The sequence below is a fragment of the Erinaceus europaeus genome, chromosome 15, assembly GCF_950295315.1.
Source record: "Erinaceus europaeus chromosome 15, mEriEur2.1, whole genome shotgun sequence".
Classification (NCBI taxonomy): Eukaryota; Metazoa; Chordata; class Mammalia; order Eulipotyphla; family Erinaceidae; genus Erinaceus; species Erinaceus europaeus.
In genome coordinates, this window is record NC_080176.1 from 37,136,715 (window position 1) to 37,164,229 (window position 27,515).

At 42.0% G+C, this 27,515-nt stretch overlaps 1 protein-coding gene across 7 annotated transcripts in view; it reads right to left on the bottom strand.

The window, feature by feature from the left end:
* ANKRD29 (ankyrin repeat domain 29) overlaps window positions 1-18,861 on the bottom strand; it is a 53,838-nt gene extending 34,977 nt beyond the window's left edge. For 3 of the 7 annotated variants that reach the window (XM_060173590.1, XM_060173589.1, XM_007528188.3), the window contains exons 1-3: window positions 18,765-18,855; window positions 6,554-6,664; window positions 157-255 (exon numbers count right to left, since the gene is read on the bottom strand). In XM_060173590.1, coding sequence (XP_060029573.1) covers window positions 157-255; window positions 6,554-6,664; window positions 18,765-18,785 — 231 coding nt within the window. In that variant the 5' untranslated portion in view covers window positions 18,786-18,855. Of the gene's footprint in view, window positions 1-156; window positions 256-388; window positions 1,291-6,534; window positions 6,665-18,764 lie in introns of those variants that run through there. The other 4 variants (XM_060173593.1, XM_060173591.1, XM_060173588.1 and 1 more) reach the window with 3 other exon arrangements.
* Between the last annotated feature and the right edge of the window lie 8,654 nt (window positions 18,862-27,515).

Genomic DNA, 27,515 nt, shown 5'->3' on the forward strand with positions numbered 1-27,515 from the left:
GTCATTTTTCTTTGGTCTACAGCCCATATAACACTCAGAAATGGAGATGGGGGTGGGGTACATGAACAAGTCACTTAACTTCAGGTCCCATTAGTTCACTATTGTGAGTCTCTTGTCACTTGGGCCATTCTCATTCAAGTGTGAAACCCAGCCTACCTCTCTCTGGAGATTGATGTCTGCTCCTTGCAGAACAAGTTCTCTCACACAGTCTATGTGACCTGCAAAGGAGGCGACCATAAGGAGAGTGGTGCCGTGCTGGAGGGAGGAGAGAGACAGATGGAAAGTTAGCCTGTTGCCATGTCAGAAAGGGGTCCCAAGAAGAGGCTGCAAGATGTCTGCTCCACTCAGATCACATCCAAAAGCAAAGTTTTCTTCAGAGAGCCTGTACCTCTAGCATTCACTTGAAGTCCTTCCTCCAATTTCCAGGACTGGAGTAGCAAGCTTGGTATTACTTCCTCTTGAGCATGAGAAGGTTTAACTTAGGTTGCAGGTGGAATCTAATAAGATAGCTCATATGGGTAGTGTTTCATCATGTGTATGACCCAGGTTTGAGATCAGCCCCACCACACAGGAGGAAACTGCAGTGCTGTGGTATCTTTTCCTCTCTCCTTCTGTCATTAAAGTCAATTTGTAGAGACCAATTATGACTACCATTTACATGAGTGGTGAGAAAATTTATTTTTGTCATGAGACATACTAGCCTTAAAAATATAATCCAATCATGAGCCACAGGAATCACAGAAGATTGAATTTGTATATTTAAATAAGACAACACAAACTATTAGATTCATCTGTCCTGATAGAAGGAAAGATGAATCTAATAGCAAAACATCTTTTAAAAAATATTATATTTCTTTTTTTAAAAGTTTTTTAAATATTTGTTTATTCCCTTTTGTTGCCCTTGTTGTTTTATTGTTGTTATTCATGTCATCACTGTTGGATAGGACAGAGAGAAATGGAGAGAGGAAGGGAAGACAGAGAGGGCTAGAGAAAGATAGACACCTGCAGACCTGCTTCACCACCTGTGAAGCAACTCCCCTGCAGGTGGGGATCCGGGGGCTCGAACCAGGATCCTTACACCGGTCCTTGTGCTTTGCGTCATGTGAGCTTAACCTGCTTCACTACCACCTGACTTCCAAAATATTGTATTTCAATCTACGTCCTGGTCAAGTGAAAAAAGTCTGAGGTTGGGACAAAGGAGTTAGAAAGCAAGAAGTGGTATTAAGTTACTCCCAAACATTTCTTTTCATTCAAAAGGTGTTACCTTAACTGATGTCAGTCCTATAAGGATCACTTCATTTTGCAGCCTGATGCTAAAGTATGTCTTTTTAAACTAGCTGATTTTAAAACAAAAAATAGTATAGATATGGAGTGAAGGTCACAAGTGAAAGGACAGTAAAATCTAGGCCCTCAAGCATCTTTGGATGATGAGAGCCAGGGAGACAGCTCAGCTGTGTAGTGTAGTACTTGCCTGCATGAGGTTACAGGTTTGCTTTCCAGCACTGCACATACCAGAGCTGAGGGGTGCTCTGGTGTCTCTGTCTCTCTTTCCCTCTCATAAATAAATATTTAATGTAGAAATAACTTTAAAAACCTTGTGGCAAACACATGTCCAAGAGAGGAGCAAAACAAAAAACAAAAGTGCTTACAGTCTATAAAGATAAAATTAGTAAATCAACCTTTGTCTGACAGTGAGTGGTGGGAATGTTTGTTTGTTTGTTTGTTTGTTTGCTTGTTGTCACCAGGGTTATCCCTGAGGCTTGGTGCCTGCATAATGAATCCAACAGTCCTGACTGCCACTTATTTTCCTTCCTTTTCTCCTCCCTTCCTTTCTTTTTCTTTTCTTTTTTCTCTCCTCCTCCTCTTTCTTCATTTTGAATAGGGACAGAGAGAAATTGAGAATTAAGTGGGACAGAGGGAAACAGAAAGAGAGACACTTACAGGACTGCTTCACCACTTATGAAGCTTCCCCCCAGCAGGTGGGGGATGGAGATTTGAACCTGAGTCCTTACACACAGTAATTTGTGCTTTCTACTAGGTGCACCACCACCTGGCCCAGACAGTATTTGTTCTTCACAGTTACTTGTAGGGAAAATTTGCACCAGATATATCTGAGGTTGGGAACAGTTTCCAGGCCAGCTCTAAGGGGTCTTTTTGCATATCCTCTCAGCTCTCATAGGAGAGGTGACAATTACTCACTGCCAGAAGGAAACAACCTGAAGGCAGACTCTATTCTTCCATACTGTGTGGAGGATGCAGGATCCCACCCAGCAACTTCTTTAGGGGGTCAAAGTCCTGTTCTGTTCCCAGACAGCACACCCTGCCCCTTAGCTACCACCATTTTTTTTTTTTTTTTTTTTTTGGTTCCAGGTTTATAGCTGGGGCTCAGTGCCTGCACTCTGAGTCCACTGCTCCTAGAAGCAAGCCATTTCTTCCATTTTATTATTGTTATTGCTGTTGTTGTAGGACAGGACAGAGAGAAATTGGAAGAGGAAAGGAAGACAGAGAGGGGGGGAGAAAGGCACCTGAAGACCTGTTTCACTGCTTGTGAAGCGACTCCCCTGCAGGTGGGGAGGTGGGGGCTAGAATCAGGATCCTTATGCCAGTCCTTGCTCTTTGTGGCAAGTGCGCTTAACCCACTGAGCAACCACCCGGTCCCCAAGTCACCACTAATCTTAGAGGTCAAAAGAGGGGCAGAGAGAGAGACAAAAAGAGAGAGAGAGAGAGAAAGAGAGAGAGAGACCTGCAGCATTTCTTCACCACTTGTGAAGCTTCCCCCTTATAGATGGGGAGCAAGGGCTCAAACCTAAGTTCTTGCTCATGGTAACTGGTATGTTGCTGCTCAACACCCTTACTTAAAAATTTTTGAAATGCACTAAATAGGTTTATAAATTTTCTAAATTTTAAAATATTTATTTATTTTCCCTTTTGTTGCCCTTGTTTTTTTATTGTTGTTATAGTTATTGTTGTTATTGATGTTGTTGTTGGATAGGATAGAGAGAAATGGAGAGAGGAGGGGAAGACAGAGGAGGAGAGAAAGATAGATACCTGTAGACCTGCTTTACCTCCTGTGAAGTGACTCCCCTGCAGGTGGGGAGCCAGGGGCTCAAACAAGAACACTTACCTGATCCTTGAGCTTCAAGCCATGTGCTCTTAACCCACTGCACTACCGTCCAAGTACCCTGAAGATGTGTTCTTAACCCTAAGAAGCAAATCTCCATCTCAGACAGCTTATTGATTTTTTTAATCATAGAGGTCAATTTTTATTTTTTGTATCATTTTGTGAAAAAATAAACATTTGTGATGGTGAAAAAAACAGCAAATGAGAAAAAAGCAAGTGATTATTAATATTTGTTTAACCAAAAACATACACACAAACACACGTACATACTTATTATTGACTGTTCTTTCAGAAAAGCATAATTTAAAATTTTAATAAATTTGAATTAAAAACGTAATACAACCTACTAATCCTACACTACTTTAAACACTAACAACAACAATAATAACAACAATGATAAACAACAAGGGCAACAAAAGGGAAGAAAATAGCCTCCAGGAGCAGTGGATTCATGATGCAGGCACTGAGCCCTAGTGATGACCCTGGAGGCAAAAAAAAAAAATCTTCAGTAAGATCCTGGGGAAAAGAAAAGCTTTTGTTTAAAAAACAGAACAAAACAGAAGTCAGCTAGTAACATTTCAGTATTTGTTCACAGTAGTAAAGACTTTTACTTAAAAGTAGCTCCCCAATCAGTGGAAGTAGACAGGTATGACTTCTGAGGGCACAACAGATGTTGGGGGATGAGGTGCCGTCCATGGGGATGGGACATCCAAAAGGTCAAGAGTGTGCAGTGTTGTCTGGGTCAGGATATGTGTGCTGGCACTTAGAATTGATTCTGGAAGCTAGAGGTGGTAGTGGTGCTTGAAAATGAGTGATTCAGGGGCTGAGTGGTGGAGCACTCACTTGAGCCCACCTGCTACCATGCTCAAGGGCCACGTCTGAGGCTCTGTTCTTCATCTGCAGGAGGGAAGCTTTATGAGCAGTGGAACAGTGCAGCAGGTGTCTCTCTTTCTCTCTCCCTCTTTTTTTTTTTTTTAAGCCTTTATTAATTAATGAGACAGGAGAAAGAACCAGACGTCACTTTGGTACATGTGCTGCTGGGGATCGAACTCAGGACCTCATGCTTGAAAGTCCAGTGCTTTATCCACTGCAACACCTCCTGGACCACTCTCTCTCCCTCTCTATCTCCTCTCAGTTTCTCTTACTATTTAAAAGAAGAAGAAGAAAAAAAGGAAAATGACCATAGAGAGTAGTGGATCCATGGCATAGGTACTAACTCCTGTGATAACACTGATGGCAATAAATAAATAAATAAATAAATAAGATAACTCAAGATAATGAGTTGACAATGATAATCCACAAGGTCAGTGGGTGAAGCCACTCTGAAGACTGGTATCCTCACTCCAGTTTTCCCAAGGAGGCACCACAGTCTGTAATCACGCAAATAAGACCAGCATGGTCAGTTGGCAGATGATCAAGATGCCATATTCGTCTGGGTCCTGACAAGAAACAGACATTACACCCTAGCAACATAAAGAGTCCCCTTCTAGGGTGTTGGGCGGTGGTGCAGTGGGTTAAACGCATGTGGTGCAAAGCGCAGGGACCGCCGTAGGGATACTGGTTCGAGCCCCCAGCTCCCCACCGCAGGGGAGTCGCTTCACAGGTGGTGAAGCAGGTCTGCAGGTGTCTATCTTTCTCTCCCCCCTCTGTCTTCCTCTCCTCTCTCCATTTCTCTCTGTCCTATCCAACAACGAACAACATCAACAATGGCAATAATAATAACCACAACGAGGCTACAACAACAAGGGCAACAAAAAGGGGAAAAAAATGGCCTCCAGGAGCAGTGGATTCATGGTGCAGGCACTGAGCCCAGCAATAACCCTGGAAAAAAAAAAAGGGTCCCCTTCTAGGGGGCTGGGTGGTGGTACACCAGGTTAAGTGCGTGTAGTGCATGCAAGGACCACTCAAGGATCCTGGTTTGAGCCCTGAGCTCCCTATCAGCAAGTGGTGAAGCAGGTCTGCAGGACTCTCTCTCTCTCTCTCTCTCTCTCTCTCTCTCTCTTCTTTTCCCCTCTCAATTTCTCTCCATTCTATCCAATAAAATGGAAAAATGGCTGTCAGAACAGTGGATTCACAGTGCTAGCACCGAGTCCCAAAAAAAGAAAAAGAAAGGATCTTGCACTGTTGCCCCTAGTGGACAAAGTGGAGTGAACTTTTTTTTTTTTTTTTTCTCCTCCAGGGTTATTGCTGGACTTGGTGCCTGCACCATGAATCCACCGCTCCTGGAGGCCATTTTTTCCCCTTTTTGTTGCCCTAGTTGTTGCAGCCTCATTGCGGTTATTATTGCCATTGTTGACGTTGCTTTGTTGTTGGATAGGACAGAGAGAAATGGAGAGAGGAGGGGAAGACAGAGAGAGGGGAAAGATAGACACCTGCAGACCTGCTTCACCACCCGTGAAGCGACTCCCCTGCAGGTGGGGAGCCGGGGCTCGAACCGGGATCCTTACGCCGGTCCCTGCGCTTTGCGCCACGTGCGCTGAAACCACTGCGCCACCGCCCGACCCCCGTGGAGTGAACTTTTATCTTTAACTTGTTCAGTCTCAGGCACACAGTGTAAGCAACAAAAGGTGGAAATGACACACCCTGTTTTCAGAAAAAGTAAGCATTCTTTGAAAACATTTTTCCCCTTCAACTTCATTAACGTTTTACTGAGGAAATGCTGGTGTAAAAAAAGTCCACATTTCTTTTAAATCTTAAAATCAACACACCTTTCCTCTCCTCTCCCTCTACTTTGTCCACTACTCAGACCTATTATTCCGAGAGAGAGAGAGAGAGAGAGAGAGAATGAATAAGAGAAAGATAAAACCCAATTCACACACCTATGGAAATCCACCTTGTTCTAAATTCTCTTCACCTTTACACACACACACACACACACACACACACACACACACACACATACACACACTGCTTTCAGTGCTTTGAATTTTCTGAATGACTCAACATACTTTTCTTGTAATTTTCAAGTTCTGACACCTTTTTTCCTCACTGTGCCTGTTTTCTGTTATTTATTTATTACTTATTTTGGATAGAGACAGAGAAACTGAGAGGGGAAGGAGATACACACACACACACACACACACACACACACACACACACCTGCAGCACTGCTTCACCACTCATGAAGTACTCCCCCTGCAAGTGGGGACCAGGGGCTTGAACCTAAGTCCTTGCACATTGTAACACATGGGCTTTACCAAGTGTGCCATGGCCTGGTCATGGCTGTCCTCCTGTTTATGACTACAGCTTTGCTTCCCTGATATGTTACTAAGTTTGCCGCAATACCTTGGGCTTTCTGAAAAGTGAGCCAACACAGGAAGAAGCAAGCAAGCAAGCACTCTGGACAGGGGCATGGGGTCACGCATGGAGCTGTCAGGACAATGGGGAAAGGCGAGCTCCGTGCATGCAGATACCGTCTGAGATGGTGCGTACACTGTCCCTGCAGTCCACATCCACACGCCCACTGTTCAACAACAGCCTGAGAAGTGCCAGGTTTCCTCTCTTTGCTGCCCAGAAAGCAGCATTGGCAAGTGGAGTTTCCTTCTGCAAAAACCAAATGAAACAGGACCTTAACATTGACATCAGTTAATGCAACTGTTTCTATGTAAATATAATCCACCATTCGAAAGGAAGAGTCCCAGATGTGTCCTAGCATTTGAAAATCAGGTCCCCCAGCAGTAGATGAACATAAGATCTCTCTCTCTCTCTCCTTTCCCTCTCAGTTTCTCTGTCTCTATCCAATATAATAGGTAAATAACAGAAAACAGGCACAGTTGAGGAAAAAAAGGTATCTCACTAGCAATCAGAACTGGCAAATTCCAAAAAAAGCATATTGAGCCAGTCAGAAAATTCAGAGAAACGTGTGTGTGTGTGTGTGTGTGTGTGTGTGTGTGTGTGTGGTGTGTGTGTGTGTGTGTGTGTGTGTGTGGTGTGGTGTGTGTGTGTGTGTGTGTGTGTGTGTGTGTAAAGGTGAAGATGATATAGAACAGGTGGATTTCCATAGGTGTATTAACTAGGTGTTCCCTCTCTCTCCCTCTCCCTCTCCCTCTCCCTCTCCCTCTCCCTCTCCCTCTCCCTCTCCCTCTCCCTCTCCCTCTCCTTCTCTCTCTTTCTCAGAATAATAGGTATGAGAAGTGGACAGACAAAGAAGGAGAGGTGATTTAATTTTAAGATTTAAAAGAAATGTTTTTATTGAATACCAGCATTTCCTCAATAAAGTTACAGAGTACACTGTTATTGGAACAGTATGCACTGCTGTTTTGAAAAGCAGTGTTGTTGATAATAAGGCACTATTAATACAGTTTCCCACCAAGCCCTCACTTTCCTGCCTCTGTGTCTTTGTTCAGTTTCCTTTCAGCACAAATTAATTTTCCCCTATCCTTCAAGGCCAAGATCCTGCTTAAATATTATTTCCTTCTTGAAACATTCCCAAATCTCTTTTCACTTCTAAGAAGAGAAAAATGTCTATGACTCTGACCTCTCAAAGGTGTTTATCTGCAAAGGAATTTACTGTTTCTGTGCACACACTTTTAAACTGATTCTGTCTGGAGACAGGTCTCATTTTCCATCTTCCTAATTTTCTTTGCTAAAACTTGTTGGAAGCTTCAGTTGAAAATATAGAACTTTGGGCAGAAAACACTAGTACATGTCTTTGTATAATTCATCACTCCACTGCTGGGTTATTTTAAAGCTTGCAAATTAAATCAAAGCCATAGCACACTCCCTCACTGTAGAACAACAATGGTAGAAACTGCCCGACTCTCTGAAGGGAGGCTGGGTCAACATACTCTGCTACTCGAGGAAGAGTGGTCCTGAAATGAGTGCAAACTAGAATGTTCCTAGCTATGAGCGTGGAATGCAAGCTCAGACTTACAGGGGTGCAGAGGTTACACAGGCTCCTGTGCTAAATACGAATGGACATGGGCCCTAGGTCAAATTGATGGGGTTTACAGTTAATCCTATTTATATACTTTTCTCATATTTGAGAGCTACTCTCTGCCCTGATACAGATTTCTAGTCTTATCCTCAACTCTGACACCATCTTCCCAGACAGTACTAGCCCACCTGCATGTTAGATTTTGGACTCAGTAAAAAATTAGTAAAGTTGGGGTGGGTGGAGGGGTGGAGAATACAGGTCCAAGAAGGATGACAGAGGACCTAGTGGGTGGTGTATTGTTAAATGGAAAATTGGGAAATGTTATGCATGTACAAACTATTGTATTTACTGTTGAATGTAAAACATTAATTCCCCAATAAAGAAATAAAAAAATTAGTAAAGTGATGGGCACATTGGAATATACTTAAAATAGACTTTCTACCTTCTTCCAACATGAAGACCTCAAATTTCATCTGTAATACTTTTACTTTTAGGTTCCTGATTATTAAACTTAATTGTTTGCTTTCTACCTTAATGCTTTTCAGCCACCAAGTTGCAGATGCTACCATGATGCCAACCTGACTTCCCTGGGCAGATGACCTCATCAATGTGTCCTGGAACCCTACCTCTCCAGAGCTCTGCCCCACTAGGGAAAGATAGAAACAGGCTGGGGAGGGTGGGAGGTAGTAGGGCAGTAGCACAGCAGGTTAAGTGCACAGGGCACAAAGCACAAGGATCATCTTAAGGATCCTAGTTCAAGCCCCAGCTCCCCACCTGGGTGAAGGGCAGCTGCTTCACAAGCAGTGATGCAGGTCTGCAGGTGTCTTATCTTTCTCTTCCCCTCTCTGTCTTCCCCTCCTCTCTCCATTTCTCTCTGTCCTATCCAACAATGACGACACTGATAACTACAATAAAACAACAAGGGCAACTAAAGGGAATAAATAAACAGATATATATATATATTTTTTTTTTTTTTAAAAAAGAAAGAAATAGGCTGGGGGTATGGGTCGACCTGCCAACACCCAAGTCCAGCAGAGAAGCAATTACAGAAGCCAGACCTTTCATCTTCTGCTTTCCATAAAGATCTTTGTTTTATACTCCCAGAGGGATAGATAATAAGGAAACTTCCAATGGAGGGCAGGGGATATGGAACTTCGGTGGTGGAACTTGTACTCCCTTATACCATAATGTTGCCAATCACTAAAAAAAAAAAATAATAAAAACCCATAGCTTAGGGTGGTACAGATCTGGATACTCCAAAATGAGAAGAACAGAGTTGGCTGCAGTAAAACTTCCTTCTAAGTCAAACTGATTTGGATTTGAAGATAGTTCGGTGTGTGTGCGTGTGTGTGTGTGTGTGTGTGTGTGTGTGTGTGTGTGTGTGTGTTTGTGGGGGTGGGGAGACAACCTCTGGTGCCGTAAAGCTTTGGGTTTGAACCCTAGCCTAATCACAGGAAACGACCTGCTGAATCTCAATTTCTTTCTGCTGACAAGCCCTGTTGCTTGACTTTAAGGACTAAATGCAGGGTGACTGGCTAATACCTGCTAATACCCACATCACAGATGTTAGCTTCCTTCCCTCTACTCACTTTCCCTGACAAAGTTAGAAAGTCTAGGCAAAACTAAATTCAAATTTTGGTATTAATAAAGACTTTTTTCTGGTCTTAAGACATTTTCTAGTATGTTAATTAACAAAAATCACATTTTGATGGGGGGAGCTGTGTGTATATGTGAGGGGGCTTAAAACATCAAGGTGATCTAACAGTATTTTATTTACTTTATTTTAATGAGACAGAAAGATACAGAGAGAAAGATTAAAGAGAGACCAGAGCATTGCTCAGCTCTGGCTTAAGGTAGTGCCAAGGGATTAAACCTGGGGCCTCTGAGCCTAAGGCATATAAAATCACTATGCTGTCTCCCCTGGGCCCTGGTAGGTTACTTATACAGTGTTTTTAAGCACATTAATAAGGTATTAAGTACACCACCTAAGTGTCCCTGTGCTAAATTAAAAAAGAAAACACTAACAATTTTTTCTCCTCTGTGGAATCACAGAAAAACGGAAGCACAGTGGCAGCTCCATTTGTTGTGAAGATTTCGACTGAGAGGCCCTTCTGCACACACTTAATGTTCCTGTGCATTCTAGGGTGAGAGCACAGAGAAGTGGGCAAAAGCAGATTACAAACATACTTTAAATAGTTTCCTGGCTCCTTAAGGGAGACAGAAATAACTTTGAATTTTTCAGATGAACAATTTGCTTTCCCTGAAGGTATAACTTTGATTGTCCCTGGAGTTTTCAAGCCTAACTGCTGGGTGGGTGTTCAGACCCAGCCATTGTAACTTTTACTGTTATGGCAATTACTGCTTGGGTGAAGCAATGGCAAGGCGGGTTTAACTTGTGTAATAAATCATGAAACACTGCCCTTTTAATAGATTGTACAAGGTCAAAATAAAGTTTGACAGGATAAATCAGGAAGAGACTTGAATATGTAGTTTTTAGTAATTATTTTTCATTTTTATGCTCAGATATCTTTAAAAATCATTTGCAAAACAAAAATTCCTTTTTTATCAGTTATTTAATAATGTGGTATAAGAGGGATACAATTCCATATAACTCCTACCACCAGAGTTCCATATCCCCTCCCCTCCATGCAAACCCAAAATTCTTATTGTCATAACTTCTCTAGCCAGGAGACAGGATGGCTGCAGGGATCTTTCTGGTGCCAGGGTTGAACTTTCTGGTTTCCTAAAAGGTTCTAGGAACAGAGTTTTGTGAAAAGCTATCACTATCCTCATGTTTCCTAGAGCTTGCTTTACTGGGAGGTGGAGACATGAGAATCATGAGTTTGGGCCAATTAGGAGCTGAGCTCAAGTCCTGACCCTGATATTTCCCAGTTCTGAGTTCTGGGTATGTTATTTGATTTCTTTCTGTCCTAGTAAAACAGAAATAGTAGTAACAGTAGTAGTTCAATTGTTTTAAGAACTTTTAGGACTATTCATAGTCAAAGTATTAGACATCTAAAATGTATTTTGAAAGCATTAAGACTTAATACAAAAAGAAACTCTTGAAATAGTTTCATTCTTTTGTTTAAATAAAAAAATCTAGACTGAAAAAAAACCCTCATCTCATGATTTCCACCCCCCTACTTTTACTCCCCCCCCCCCCGTTTGGGGGTCAGGCAGTGTAGGTACATGGTAGAGCACACATACTGCAGTGTTCAAGATCCTGAGTTCAAGCCCCCTGGTCCCTATAAGTATTGAAGCACTGCTCTAGGTGTCTTTCTTTCTCTCCCTCTCTATCACCCCTTCTCTTATCAATTTCTCTCTTTATCTATCAAAAGTGAAAAAGTGGAAAAATTAGTAGTGCAAGGACCCACTAAATTGGAGAATATATTTGTACATCAAACATCCAACAAACAACTGATATCGAACATCTATAACTAACTGGAACAGGTCAACAAAACAACAAAAAGTGAGCCAGGGGCCTGGTGGTGGGACGTGCAGTTGAACATGTGTGCTAGGACCTCAATTCAATCCTCCAGCCTTCTCCAGCAGGGGGAAGCTTCCTAAAAGGTGAAACAGTGTTGCAGGTCTCTGTCTCCTCTTTAAAATTTTTTTTTGTATTATCTTTATTTATTTACTGGATAGATAGTCAGAAATCAAGAGGGAAGGGAGTGATAGAGAGGGAGAAAGACAGACAGACACCTGCTTCACCACTTATAAAGCTTTCCTCCTGCAGGTTGGGGACGGGGGCTTGAAACTAGGTCCTTTTGCATTGTGACATGTGCACTCAACCAGGTGCACCACCACCCGGCCCCTCTCTCTCCTCTATCTCTATCTCCTTCCTCCCTCTCAATTCCTTTCTCTTTCCAAAATAGATAAATACAATATAAGTCCATATATAATATATATTTTATTTCTTTATTGGGTGATTAATGGCTTACAGTTGACAGTAAAATATAATAGTTTGTACAAATATAACATTTCCACATAACAATTAACCCCTCCTCTCTACTAGGTCCTCCTCTGCCATCATATTCCAGGACCTGAACTCCCCCCACTCCAGAGTCTTTTACTTTGGTGCAATATACCAACTCCAGTCCAAGTTCTGCTTTGTGTTTTCCCTTCTGATCTTTTTCAACTTCTATGAGTGAGATCTTTTAAAGTGAGATAATGAACTAAGCAACTTTCTAAAGAAGAGATATACATGGCCCTCAGACATATGAAGAAATGCTCTACTTCATTTATCACTAGATAAATGCAAAATTAAAACTATACTGAGATCCCATCTCACACCTGTGAGAATGGCCTACATCAGCAAAACAGGAAATGGAGAGGTTGTAGAGAAAAGGAAACTCGGCTACACTGCTTGTCGAAATGCAAGCTGGTGCAGTCCCTCTGGAAGACTGTATGGAAAGTCCTTGAACAAATAAAATCAGAAGTACCTTATGATACTGGGTTCACCTGCATATCAGATGTCAGGCTCAGGAAAAAACTAGTAAAAACATGGGCCCTTTGGAATATACCTAAAATAGACCTACTAGCTATTTCTAAAACAAAGACCCCAAATCTTCATCTACAATATTCCATCCTTTAGTTTCATGATTAATCAACAATTTGGGTTCTATTATCTCAAAATCTTTTAAAGCACCATTAAATCACTAATGAAAGCAAACAAAAAAAATTCAGTGAGTATTTCATATCCACTAGAGTAACTATAATCAATATTCTCATCTGCTATCTCTGGACAGACTTGAAGGAAACTTGTTAAGTAAGATAAGTGTAAAGAAGGATGAATACTGAATGAGCTATTATAGGTAGAAATTGAATCAAAGAATCCAGGATCACAGGATCCAACCAAGACTAGCTGTGGTCTATTGAAACAGAAGTAAGAACCACAAAGGGGGAAGTAGAAGGGGATAGGGAGGGTTTGAGTACCTAGTGCATGATGGTGGAAGAAGACTTTGGTTGGTGGTAGAAGTGGTGCACAGGAGCCTATCACAGGGAGATGAGAAGCTGTACTCATACAACAATTGTCTTGCAAAACATTATTTTCCCCAAATAAAATTATTTGAATATTAAAAAAAAAAAGACTCGGAGCATACCCCTTCTCATCTTCTGCCTTGCTTTAAGGCTTGATTCATTATCAGTATTTTTCACTGGAAACTATGGCACATTCCTTTCTACCCAGTTCACATTGTGACCTCATTTTGGGCTTCACTTCACAAACCATCAAACAAAACATCACCTCCAGTCTTCTCATCCCAGTAGAAGAGGTCTCTCCCCACAACTACTAGAGATCTTGTTTACTTTCTGTGTCCTGCTCTAATTACCTCATTCACTCAGCTGAATTCTCCCCTCTTGAATTTTTTTCAGCACTTTCAAGCCTCATCTTAAAATACTTTGCGAGACATAGTTTATATATTATGAAGCTTATCCTTTAAAAACAAGTGATTTTACTGCATTCCAAAGGTCAAACCATCACCCCCACTATTTCAGAATAGCCTCATTACCACCCCCCCAAACCTCCAGCTTTGTGCCTACTAATAATCACACTTTATCTCTGTCTTTATCCCTAGTTTCTGAGAACTACTAGCCTGCTTTCTCTTTGTAATTTCATCTGTTCTGGATATCTACTATAAATGGAATCATCTGCCTTCTGTGATGGTTGTGTTTTTCTAAGCATGAAGTTTTCAAGGCCTGTCTACATCACAGCAAGTGCTGTGTTCCTTTTTCTGGTTGAATGAGACCTCACTATATGGATAGACCATGTTAATTGCAGCAGTCTGCGGTCCTCACCTCCCTTCTAATTCATATGCTGAAGTTCAAGCTTCCACCAGAGGTTATTTGGAGTATTTGGAGGCAAGGCTTTGTAGAGAAAATTAGTTAGATCATGAAAGGAGAGAACCCCCATGCTGGGATTAGTGCCCTAAGAAAACGAAGAACAGAGCTTTCCTTTCTCTCCTAGTGAGAGATCCAGTGGGAAGTGTCTGTTTGCAAGCTAGGAAAAGGACTTTCACCAGACACCAAACCCAGGACCATCTGATCTTCCCAGAGAGACTTCTCAACCTCTAAAGCTGTGAGAAAGAAATGTTGTCTAAGCTGCCCATATATATTATATTAGCTTGAGGTAACATATATGACATCTTGCTGGTTATAAACAATCAACAAATGGTGGAGATGTGGGTTGTTCCTACATTTGAGCAACTATGAGCAACATTGCTACAAACATTGTCAAGTTTTTGGTAAATATGTTTTCATCTAAATTTTTTTTTTTAATTTTGTTTCCTGATAGAACAGAGAGAAATTGAGAGGGGAGGGGGAAATAGGGAGAGAGAAAGAGAGATACCTGCAGTGTTGCAGGTTCACTGCCCGAGAGCCTTTTCCTCTGCAAGTGGGGGTTGGGGGCTTAACCCAGGTCCTTGTGTACTAATTATAGCTGGATTCACCACCTGGACCCTCTGCTTTAATTTTATAAACTATATACCTAAGAGAATTGCTAGATTGTTTGATAATTCTTTGTTTAATATTCTAAAGAACAACCAGACTTTCTTCTAGCATGGCTGCATCAATTTGCACTCCAGTTCAAAAATGTATGAGGATCCCAATTTCTCCCAGCACCTTTCTTGCTAACATCTGCCATGGTCTGCCATGTGGATTAGCATCATCCTAGTGGGTATGAACTAGTATTTAATTATAGTCTTGATTTGCATTCCCTGACGGATAATGGTGTTGAGCATCTTTTTAGATGTTCATTGACAATTTATGTATCATCTTGAGAAAAACATGTCTACTCATATCCTTTGCCAATTTAAAAACCAGATTACTTTTTCATAAGCATTCAAAAATGCCAGTCTACCATTTTATTTTATTTTTATTTTTTAAGTATATTTATTTATTCCCTTTTGTTAACCTTGTTTTATTGTTGTAGTTATTATAATTGTTGTTGTTATTGATGTCATTGGATAGGACAGAGAGAAATGGAAAGAGGAGGGGAAGACAGAGATGAGGAGAGAAATACAGATACCTGCAGACCTGCTTCACCTGTGAAGCACCTGTGACGCGACTCCCCTGCAGGTGGGGAGCCGGGGGCTCAAACTGGGACCGTCTACCATTTTAAAAGCAAATAAACCCTTGGACAATTCTGGATCCTTGCTGCAAACCACTGTTTGCTACAGATTGTCAGAGCTCACTACATTTCTGACTTCCACCCACTGCCTTTTTTAGTTATTGCATTCTGGCTCCTGAAACTTAATGCTTCACTGAAACTGTTCTCAGCAAGGTCACTAGTGACCTGTCTTGAAACCAAGTTTAATGGATCAGACACTTTCCAATCTTCAGTTGCTTAATTTTTTGGTGATATTTAACACTATACCTCTCTACATCTTCACTGAAGGACTAAAGATCCTTGACTAAACTGACAATACACACTTCTGACTTTTCCGGACATCTCTGGCTGCTTCTTTTTTTTGTTAATAAAATACTGTTTACTCTGCTCATTCTGAGATCATGATCTTTAAGATCTTGTCCTCAGTACTCTTATTATTATTTTTTACCTTTACATCATATTACTGGACAATTACATTCATTTCCATGGATTCAATTAGTATCATATAGTCTCCTCCTAAATCTTAGCTTTTGCTTCTGTTTAACTACTTTCCTAAGGCGCTCATTTATACAGCTAATTAAAAACGGTACTTGGACTTCCATCCATCTTTTAAAATTTATTTTAATTTTATTAGTGACTTAATATTGATTTACAAATTGTAAAATAACAGGAATATAATTCCACATGGTTCCCACCACCAGAGTTCTATATCCCCATCCCCTTCATTAGAAGCTATAGCAGTTCTCGCAAGGTTACAGATATGGGTTAACTAATATTTCTATAACTATTTGTTTATATTTGTTCCCCTTTTTTAAGATCACATTTTTCTTTTTTAAATTTTTCTAAAATTTATTTTTATACTACATAATTGCATGCCAACAGAGGTTTGAATCCCTACCACCAGAATCTTCACTCTCCCCACTGCAATCCACCACAGTTCTCCTAAGGTTGTAAACATGGGCCAATCATCATCTCTACAACTATCTGTCTAAATTTGTACATAGTTGTCTCCTTTTTCCTGATTCAATCCTTTCTTCCCCTCTAAGCCACTCATGACAACATAAATACCTCTATATGTTCTTCTCCTTTTCCTTCTGGGTGTTGATGGAGCCGGAATGAAGAGCCCTCTTATCTCTATCCTATTACTTCTCCCCCGCTGGGAGTATGGATCAAGGTTATTTTTGGGAAGCAGAAGATGGGGGTTCTGGCTTCTGTAACTGCTTCTCCACTGAACATGGGTATTGACAGGTCAATCCATAACCCCAGCCTGTTTCTATCTTTCCCTACTGAAGTCCCATTTTCTCTTCCTTCCTAAGTCACACATATACCTATTACTACATCCAAATATCCCTCCCTTTTTTCCTCCTCTCTCTCTAGGTTCTGATGAAGCTAGAATTCAGATTCATCTTCCCCCTATCATTTCTCTCCTACTGGGAGAATGGATCAAAATTCTTTTTGGGGTGTGGAAGGTGGGATTTCTGGCTTCTGTAATTGCTTCTCTGCTGGACATGGGCATTAGCAGGTCAGTCCATATCCCCAGACTGTTTCTATCTTTTCCTAGTGTGGTAGGGTTCAAATAAAACAATAAATAAATTTCCAGGATGCATTGGTGAGGTTGTCTGCCCACATATATTATATTATGTTATACAGGGAATTTAGGACTTCCATCCATACTTCAACTTACATGTCCCAAATCTATTGTTTTCTTTACCTCTCTTCGTCTTCCCTAACTCAGTATATGACATTAGCTGTAAGTCACCCACATTTGTCTACTTCCTCCACATTTATACCATGACCTGGACAGCCTTCTGGCTTGTCTCCAGGTTCCATTCTCTTAGCCAGAGGCCTAACATGCAAATTTCACCACCTCAGTCCTTGGCTTACATGAGTTACTGTGAGAGATGAGATTAGACTAGAATCCATGTTTCAATTTTAACACCATTCATTCACTGTTTGTGTATGCGTGTGGCATAGATAGGGGGTTAAGTATTCCATGTTTTCATTTTCTTGCTTAAAGGGATAAAAAGTTAAAAAAAAAATCCAGGAAAGTAGCATCTTATTTATGGTTGTTGATGAGAGTTCAAAAGGTGCATGTGATGCTTTAGAACAGAGTCTGCACATTTTTAGTGCTCAATATATTTGAACTGTTATTTTATTCATTTTAATTGCGAACGTGCTACTTTACAACATTACCCGTGTTTCAAGGCACAACTTCACACCCCATCAAAATCTGTGTTTGCACCTTTTACCCATCCTCCAAAATGCCAATCCCCTTCCTCCTCCACTGGTCATTAGAGCCCCCAGCCTTTTGGGTCCTACTACTATCTGCAATTATTTTAGGCCTCTGCAAATGAGGCAAATCAACCCACTTTGCACCTAAAATGGGACTAAGTGGAATAACTTTAATCAACTCCTTTAAGACAGGCTCCTTGGACCTAGAAGCCTTTTTTTTTTTTTTTTAATGTATTGAAGGATTAGTGGTTTACAGTTGACAGCAAGACACAATAGTTTGCACATGCATAACATTTCTCAGTTTTCCACACAATAATACAACTCCCACTAGGCCCTCCTCTGCCATAATGTTCCAGGACCTGAACCTCTCAACCTCCCAGGGACTTTTACTTTGGTGCAATACACCAACTCCAGTCCAAGTTCTGCCTAGTGTTTTTCAACTTCTGCCTGAGAGTGAGATCATCCCATATCCATCCTTCTGTTTCTTACTTATCTCGCTTCACATTGATTTCTTCAAGCTCCATCCAAGATGGGCTGAAGAAGGTGAATTCACCATTTTTAATAGCTAAGTAGTATTCTATTGTGTATATAGACCACAACTTGCTCAGCCACTCATCTGTTGTTGGACACCTGGGTTGCTTCCAGGCTTTGACTATTATAAATATAAACTATTATATCCTCCTAGAGCCTGACCTGCATCAGAGAATTCTCATCCGTCATTACAGAATAGGCATGAGGATGGAAATGGATGAGAAAACAACTTTCCACCCTTTCAACTACTTGTTCTTATTTTATTTCTGTGTTTCTAGGTTTTCTCTTAGAGAAATTGGTTTCTTTTTTTCCCCCCTGGAAACAAGCATTTTGGACTTAACACTCTCTTTTTTAATTGCTATGAACACAGGTGTATACATATCTTTCTGGATAAGTGTGTTTGGTTCCTTAGGATATATCCCCAGAAAAGGAATTGCAGGGTTATAGGGTAGGTCCACTTCTAGCCATCTGACAATTCTCCAACTGCTCTCCACAGGGGTTGGACCAGTTTACATTCCGAGACCTGGAAGGCTATTATCAAGTGCGCTCTGCTCAAGTTCAGGGGCAAACAGTCCTCCCGGAAGAAGCAGCAGTGGTGCAGTGGGATTCCCAGCCCCCAGGACCAGCCCCAGCCAGCCTGGCTCTGCAGGTTACTCTGGCGACAGCCCACTACCTCTCTGCCCTGCCCTTGCTCGGCTCACAGCCTGAAGTACCCAAAGCGAAGCCGGTACAACCGAACCGCAAACCACAGGACCCACCCAGCCACTATGCGTCCTTCCGCCTAGGCCAGGCCAGCTCAGGCCAGCTCTCGCTGCTGTGCCCACCCTGCCCTGGCAGTGCATGGGTGCGGGTCAGCGGCAGGCCAGGGGCCCCCTCCCTCCCAGAGCGCCCGCACTAACCTTGAAGGACATCCTGCACATGTCCACATCCGCCCTGTAGGACCGTCCCCTCCCCCCAGCGCACTCCCCAACTCCCAGGCCACGGTGCGCAGAGCCAGCTCCCCGCCCAGCGTGCTCGCGCCACCCGGCTCCGCAAACAGGCAGGCAAAGGAGGGTATGGGGAGGAGCAGGCAGGGGGAGGAGGCCTCGTCGGTGCTGTGTCCCCGCATCACACTCAGTGCACACCACCCTCTGCAGCCTTGGCTCTCACACTCGCAGTTCCGCATGCAAGCCTGGTGCACAACTCCAGACACACCAGCACACGGCACACACTCTGCATGCCCTTACTGCTCATCCGTCCCCACTAGCTCTAGCACACTCTCCAAAAATGGCACATCCGCGTCCTGTGCACACCCCTCGTTCCACACACATGCCAGTCACTCTCACACCCACGCCTACATTCACGCACATTCAAGCACATGCCAACATCCCCACAGTCTACACACACGGGTTCCCACACATATCCTCCTAGAGCCTGACCTGCATCAGAGAATTCTCATCCGTCATTACAGAATACTCTCCGTGTGTTACAAACTCCTTGAGAGGCTGCTTCTGTCACGTATTTCTCATCTTACAGAGAAATTCCTATCACCCGCCCAAGCTGGTTTCCGCCCAGGAAGATCTACCTGTGAACAAGCCCTGGCCCTCTCAACTTACATTGAAAATGGATTCCAGAAGAATTTAAAGATGGGTGCTGTCTTTGTTGATCTCACAGCAGCCTATGACACGGTCTGGCACCGTGGTCTCCTAGTCAAGATCTCAAGATGCCTGCCTCCATGGGTGGCCAACACTATATCGTTTCTTCTCCAAAACAGTAGATTCCGGTGCGTCTGGGTGACAAGTCTAACAGATGGAGACTTGTCTCAAGTGGCCTCCCCCAGGGCTCTGTTCTGGCTCCTATGCTATTTAATATTTACATCAATGACCTCCCAGAAACTTCTTCAAGGAAGTTCATCTACGCCGATGACATCTACTGTGCAACTCAGGCATCCAAGTTCGACATCCTCAAGGAAACACTCACGAAAGACATGTCTCTGATATCTGATTACTGTAAAAAATGGCAACTAATCCCTAGCACTGCAAAAAACGATATCATCTGTTTTCCATCTACACCATGCCTCGGCCTTGCGTGAGCTTAATGTGCAGCTTGACGATACGAGAATCCAGCATGAAGCCCAGCCAGTCTATCTTGGCGTTACTTTCGATCGCACTCTGTCATTTCATGAACATCTCATAAAAACTGCAGCAAAGGTGGGTGCGAGGAATAACATCATTGCAAGACTGGCCAGCTCCTCATGGGATGCGAGTGCTTCCACACTACGATCATCATCTCTGGCATTATGCTATCCCACTGCAGAATACTGTGCCCCAGTATGGTTCCGTAGCCCCCATGTCCACTTGGTCGATTCCAAATTATATTCCTCCATGAGGATAATTTCTGGAACCATCCTTTCCACCCCGGTTCCATGGCTGCCAGTTCTTAGCAACATCGCCCCGCCAGATATTCCTCAGGATGCGGCATCATCTAAGTTCATTTCCCATGTCTACGCTCGACCGGACCTGCCAATATACACGGATATCTTCGCCCACCCTGTCCAATGCTTGACGTCTCATCACCCAATCTGGTCCCCTATGCCTACACTGAACTTCTCTGTTCCAGTCTCTTGGAAACAGAGTTGGCAGTCAGCTGAGGTAAAGAACAAACACCTCATCACAGACCGTTGCAAGCGTCAACCCGGCTTTGACCTAGCACGTTATATTGGGCCCTCCTCAATCACTATCGAACAAGCCATGGCCAGTGCGCCGCTATGTTCCATCGCTGGGGAGCCAGAGACGACCCGAACTGCCCCTGCGGCTCCAGACAGACTATGACCCACATAGTCAACGACTGCCACATCTCCAGATTCAAAGGAGGTCTCGAAACTTTACATCAGGCTCAACCTGACGCTGCTGTCTGGCTACAGAAGAAGGGCAAACGCTAGAAGAAGAAGATTACAGAATAGGCATGAGGATGAAAATGGATGAGAAAACAACTTTCCACCCTTTCAACTACTTGTTCTTATTTTATTTCTGTGTTTCTAGGTTTTCTCTTAGAGAAATTGGTTTCTTTTTTTCCCCCTGGAAACAAGCATTTTGGACTTAACACTCTTTTTTAACTGCAGTGTAGTATTCCATTGAGTATATATCTCATAGCTTCTACTCCAGTCATCCATCAGTGGGCACTTAGGTTGTGCCCATAATTTGACTGTTGTGCCCATGATTTGTGACTCATGCTGTTATAAACGTAGGGTGCACATGTTCCTTTGCATTCATGCTTTCATGTTCTTTGGCTACATACCGAAGACTTGTTTTTCTGGATCACAAGGTATTCTCTTTTATTTTATTTTATTTTAAATATTATTTTTCAAAATTTTTATTTATAAAATGGAAATATTGACAAGACTATAGGATAAGAGGGGTACATTTCCACACAACTCTCACCACAGAGCTCCATATCCAATTCCCTCCCTTGGTAGATTCCCTATTCTTTATCCCTTTGGGAGTATGGACCCAGGGACATTATGGAATTAGAGAGTAACATGAAAGGAAAGGTCTGTGGATGAGACACTCTGAAGTTGCCAACCCACATTGTTATGTAAGATCAGTCACCAAGGATTTGTCCTCAGTAGTTTTGCTGAACAAATGAAGGAAAGGAAATAATCTTCTAAGTATAATGTCCATTCCACAGATGAAGAAACTAAAGTTCTGAGAAATGAAGTACTTTGCTAATGAGTGACGAGGCTAGACCTTTGATTAAGTCTCTCTGATTCCAAGGCCTTCTACTGCTATACTTGCAGCTCAGAGATGTTTTGGCTCTGGCTAGGCTGCTGGTAGGATCTTGTCGAGGTCATATGCAGGTGACATTCCATATGCTTTGCTAAGCATATCATTTCTAAACACCTCAACAGAAAACAAAATTATCATGCCCAGGGCCAGGCAAATCCTAAAGAGATCTATTCCCACCAGGTCTAACACACAAAACAAAATCCACCTGGCCCCATCCTCCAGGTTCAAATAATTTCTCACTTGGCTAAAGAGTATGCCCACACTTGTGAGTGGCCTTCCTCCCAGCCCTGTGACTTTCCTTTTTCTCTCTACTTCTGTCTGGCCTGATTCAGATCCTAACCTAGCTGGAGTCACTCCCAGTTGAAGTCCCCTTCTCATCATGCCCCTCTGGTCACCTCTGTCTTCTCTTTCCTGAACCTCTGTATTTTTTTTTTATAATTTATTTCTTTATTGGGGAATTAATGTTTTACATTCAACAGTAAATACAATAGTTTGTACATGCATAACATTCCCCAGATTCCCATTTAACAATACAACCCCCACTATGTCATTCATCATCTTTCATGGACCTGTATTCTCCCCAGCCACCCCAGAGTCTTTTACTTTGGTGCAATTCGCCAATTCCATTTCAGGTTCTACTTGTGTTTTCTTTTCTATTCTTGTTTTTCAACTTCGGCCTGAGAGTGAGATCATCCCATATTCATCCTTCTGTTTCTGACTTATTTCACTCAACATGATTTTTTCAAGGTCCATCCAAGATCGGCTGAAAACAGTGAAGTCACCATATTTTACAGCTGAGTAGTATTCCATTGTCTGAACCTCTGTCTTAATTCCACACTTGATTTCAAAGGATTTATTGTTGCTCTTGACTGATTATTCTTTATTTCTTTATTTATTAGATACAGAGAGATTGAGAGGGGAGGGGGAGATAGAGAGATAGAGAGACACCTACAGCCCTGCTTTACCACTTGTGAAGTTTTTCTCCTGCAGGTGGGGACCAGGGGCTTGAACCTGGGTCCTTGTGCATCATAATGTGTGCATTTAACCAAGTGTGCCATCTCCTGGCCCCTACTCTTGACTTATATTACTTTTGACTCTTTTAGTAGAGTTTAAATTCTCTGAAATCAGATCCTGTGCTCAGTATCTTTCTTCTATTCTTCAGGTTTTTTTTGTTTGTTTGTTTGTTTTGTTTTTGTTTGTTTTTCTTAAGACTGGTTATATGGTAGGTGATCACAGCTTAGTCACTGATTAAGGAGAAGATTCAAGGGAGTTGTATTCACTGTCTCTACCCTGTCAGAAAGCCCACCAGTACTCTTCACACACATCTGTGTTTATCTAAGGTGAGACCATTCATATTCATTATCACTTTCTGTTCACACAGGACAGACTGCAACATGTTCTGCACTGCCTTAGTTTAGTCTCCAACAGGACTTGCCGTAGGCAGAACTATGAAGTAGGTCATGCTGATTGAGGCCTCTTGCTCTTATAAATAAGTCTTTAAAAATGATCAAGACAAATATGAAATGGTTTTTATATGTGGAGTAAAGATAAGGAAGCACATAAACTTGAAGAAAAAAAAAGGAGTAGCCAAACTGTCTCTAAGACTTTGTGAAAACTATGATGGTTATTTGGTGACTGGGGTGGAATGGTAGGAACACAGGACTTTGGTGATGCATGTGAAGTGGAATTATCCCCTATAATCTTATAAACTACTGTTAAATCACTAATAAAACTATTTAAGGGGCCAGGTGGTGGTGCATCTGGTTAAGCGCACATACCACAGTGCACAAGGATGCAGGTTCAAGCTCCTGGTTCCCACCTGCAGGGGGAAAAATTCACGATGGTGAAGAAGGGCTTCAGGTATCTCTCTGTCTCTCTATCTCTCCCTATCTCTCCCTCCTCTCTCAATTTCTCTCTGTCTCTATCCAATAATTAATTTAAAACTATATTTAATTTAAAAACTGATCAATAAAGGAGCTGGGTGGTGGCATACTTAATAGAATACGCATGCTATAACATTCAGTGACTTAAGCTCAAGCCCCTGGTCCCCATCTGCAGGAGGGAAGTTTCACGTGTAATGAAGCAATGCTGCAGGTGTCTCTCTTTCCCTTTCTTTCTCTAGCTCCCCCTGTCCTCTAAGTTTATCTTTGTCTGTTCTAAATAAAAAACTAAAACATATATATTTAGTGTTTGCCTAGCAATGGTAAAGAAAACACCAGGAGATATTCAAGTGGAGCAGATGTGTCCCCTTTCTCCACTGTGTTATACTAGCCCACCTTTTCCTGATGACCAGGGTCAATCACTCCTGCCAAGATTGCAGTTTGTATTCTTACTTGATGCCTCTGGACACAAAGAACCATAAGTGCTTTGGCCACAGCCATATGGTAGAGCTCAACAGGACTAATATTGTGTGACCTGATGGAAGTGTTTTGGGAAGCAATACTCCTGAAGCCTTGAGCCGCAGAGACAGAAAATACAAGTGGGAATGTCCTTGAGGACAGTGGCTTACTTCTGCTCCCATCTTTTGGTCTGCAGACTAATGTATTGCTCCTATGTAGAAACAGTATGCCAGACATCTTCAATTTAAATAGTATATTGTGTCAAAGAGGATGGAACCTTCTGCTTATAGAATACCACTTTATTTACTTATGTATTTATTATTTACTTTTAGTAGAGATTAGAGAAGTTGAGAGGGAAGGGGAAGATAGAGAGGAAAGAGAGAGACACAGGAAACATTACCTCACTGCTTGTGATGCTTTAGGGAAAGGGATTCAGGTGGGGACATGGTTCTTGAACCAGAATCCTTGTGCTTTGTAATGTGCTCTCTACTGGATGGGCCTGGTCCCTGGAATATCATTTTAAACTTGATAGTCCAGCTATATTATGAATAGGTTGTTCCAATACAGAAATTAATGTCTGCTTTTAGTTATGTGACATGAGATATTACCAGTGGAAACCATAGTCATGAGTCCATAACTCTACTTCCTTTGTAGTAAAGTGGGTTCAAACTAGTACTATTGTGGATTCTGTGCTAGTGGAGCAAATAAGAGTTCTTTGTGGAAGTGCTACTGCAGGAGTGGTAAGCCCATATTCAATGTGTCTATTACAATCAAAACAAAATCGTAACCTTCTAGGATACAATGTCAAAGACAGTTAATTGTCACGAGATAAGGTGATATTCTAGGGCATGGGTAGGGAATGTCTAGCCCCACATGGCCCACAGAATTATTTGGTCTGATCCTGCCAAGGCAACTGAATTTCTACTTTTTAATTTCTTTTTTTATTGCCTCAAGGGTCATTGCTGGGGCTTGGTGCCAGCACTGAGTCCACCACTCCCTGTGGACGTTTTTTCCTTCTTCCTATTTTATTTGATAGGACAGAGAAATTGAGAGGGGAGGTATAGATAAAGAGAAAGGGGGGGCTGGGTGGTGGCATACTTGGTTGAGACTTCATCTTACAATGATCAAGGACCTGGGTTCAAGCTCCCAGTCTACACCTGCAGGGGGAAAGCTTTGCAAATGGTAATGCAGTGCTGCAGGTCTCTCTTTCTCCCTCTCTTTCTTCCTCTCTCTTTCCTCTCTCTTCTCTCTCTCTTTCTCTCTTTCTATCTCCCTTCCCCTCTCAATTTCTGGCTGTCTCTATCCAATAAATAAAGAAAGATTATTAAAAAAATTAAAGAAAGAGAGGGAGAAAGAAAGATACCTGCAGACCTGCTTCACCACCCATGAAGCTCTCTCACCCAGCCCCATAGGTGGGGATCTGGGGCTCAAACCCAAGTTCTTACATAGTGATATGTGTCACCAGCTGGGTGCACCACTGTCGGATCCCCTGGAACTTCATTTACTTATTTTTGACTTTTCTTTTTTTTTAATTTTATTAGTGATTTAATATTGATTTACAAAATTACATGTCAAAAAGGGCATAATTTCATACCATTCCCACCACCAGAGTTCTGAATCCCCAATCACTCCATAGCAAGCCACAGCAGTTCTCCTAAGGTTGTAGACATGGGCTAACTGTCATCTCTACAACTATCTGTCTACATTTGCACATGATTGTCTCCTTTTTTTTCCAGGCCCCATCCTCTCCTTTTTTCCTCCTCTCTCTCTGGGTCCTGATGGAGCTGGAATTCAGAGCCCTCTTATCCTCTTCCTCCGATCACTTCTCCCCTACTGGGAGTATGGGTCATGATTGTTTTTGTGGTGCAGAAGGTAGGAGTTCTGGCTTTTGTTATTGCTACTCCGGTGGACATGGGTGCTGGCAGGTGAATCCACACCCCCAGTCTTTTGCTATTTTTCCCTAGTGGGGTAGGGCTCTGGAGAGGCGAAGTTCCAGTACACATTGATGAGGTCCATTGCCCAGTGAAGTCAGGGTGGAATCACGGTAGTATCTGCAACTTGGTGGCCAAAAGGCCTTTTTGCTGATTTAAGATTATTAGGTATACTTTGGCAAGTCTATAAATAAGCATATATAAATAGACTGCTTAATCCATATAATGTCTGAGTGGATGCACTCAGAAAAATTCTAAATAATAATTTAACAAGTCTGAACAAACATGGAAAATTGACAATTTCTGAAAGTAATTGGCAAATATAAATTAGGAGTCTTTGCAGTGTTCCTTTGTTTTCGCTCCACAATTCTAGAACTACATCATAGGGAAATCATGAGAAATGTGAAGCAATTTCAAGTTTAAGATAATCATTTTGGGTCAGGGAGCTGACTCTATTTGTTAGAACACCAACTTGAATGTCTGAAACCTACAAGTCATTGGTTCAATCCCTAGCATAATCTTATGCCAAAACTGAGCAGTGCTCTGGTCCTTTTTCTCCCCCTCATAATTTCTCTCATAATTAGTAAATAAATTAATTTTAAAAATAATAATTCTAGCCAGGCTGTAGCACAGCGGGTTAAGCGCAGGTGGCACGAAGCGCAAGGACCGGCGCAGGTATCCCAGTTCAAGCCCCCGGCTCCCCACCTGCAGGGGAGTCGCTTCACAAGCGGTGAAGCAGGTCTGCAGGTGTCTATCTTTCTCTCCCCCTCTCTGTCCTCCCCTCCTCTCTCCATTTCTCTTTGTCCTATCCAAAAATGATGACATCAATAACTACAACAATAAAACAAGGGCAACAAAAGAGAATAAATGTTTAAAATAATAATAATAATAATTGTAGTATTTTTAGTATGATGCCAGAGAGGGAATTCACTATTTCAGAAAAACACTCCATTGCTGAACCATATTTTCAATGTCTTAAGTATTTTTTTTTCCTGCTGTTGTTTAAAAAAATTTATTTGTGGTCTGGGAAGTGGCACAATAGATAAAGGGTTGGACTCTGAAGCATGTGGTCCTGAGTTCAGTCCTTGGCAGCACATGTACCAGAGTGATGTCTGATACTTTCTCTCTCCTCCTATGCCTCTCATAAATAAATAAATAAATAAATAAATATTTTTTAAAAATTCATTTTATGAGGCACTTGGGGGATGAAACTTAGATCCTCCAGCAAACTTGCTCTCCTTTTTTATTTTATTGACAATAATGATTGATTGACAAGACTGTAGGATAAGAAGGGTAGAATTCACACCACCAAATTTCCTCATCCCCACTCCTCCATTGGTAGCTTTCCTACTCTTTACCCCTCTTGGAGTAAGGACCAAAGATCATAATGGGGTGCAGAAGGTGGGAGGTCTGGCTTCTGTGATTTCCTCTCTGCTGGACACAGGTGTTGGCAGGTACATCCATATACTTTTTGCCTTACTCAGCACTTCTCTGACTAAGTGTTCTAAGAGCTGGGGAAGGAAACTTCATCACCTATTCAAACATTTAGATTTTTGCTTAAGCATTTGATTTTTACTTAGATGCCTTATTGTAGAGGCTTCTCAGCTTCCAACATT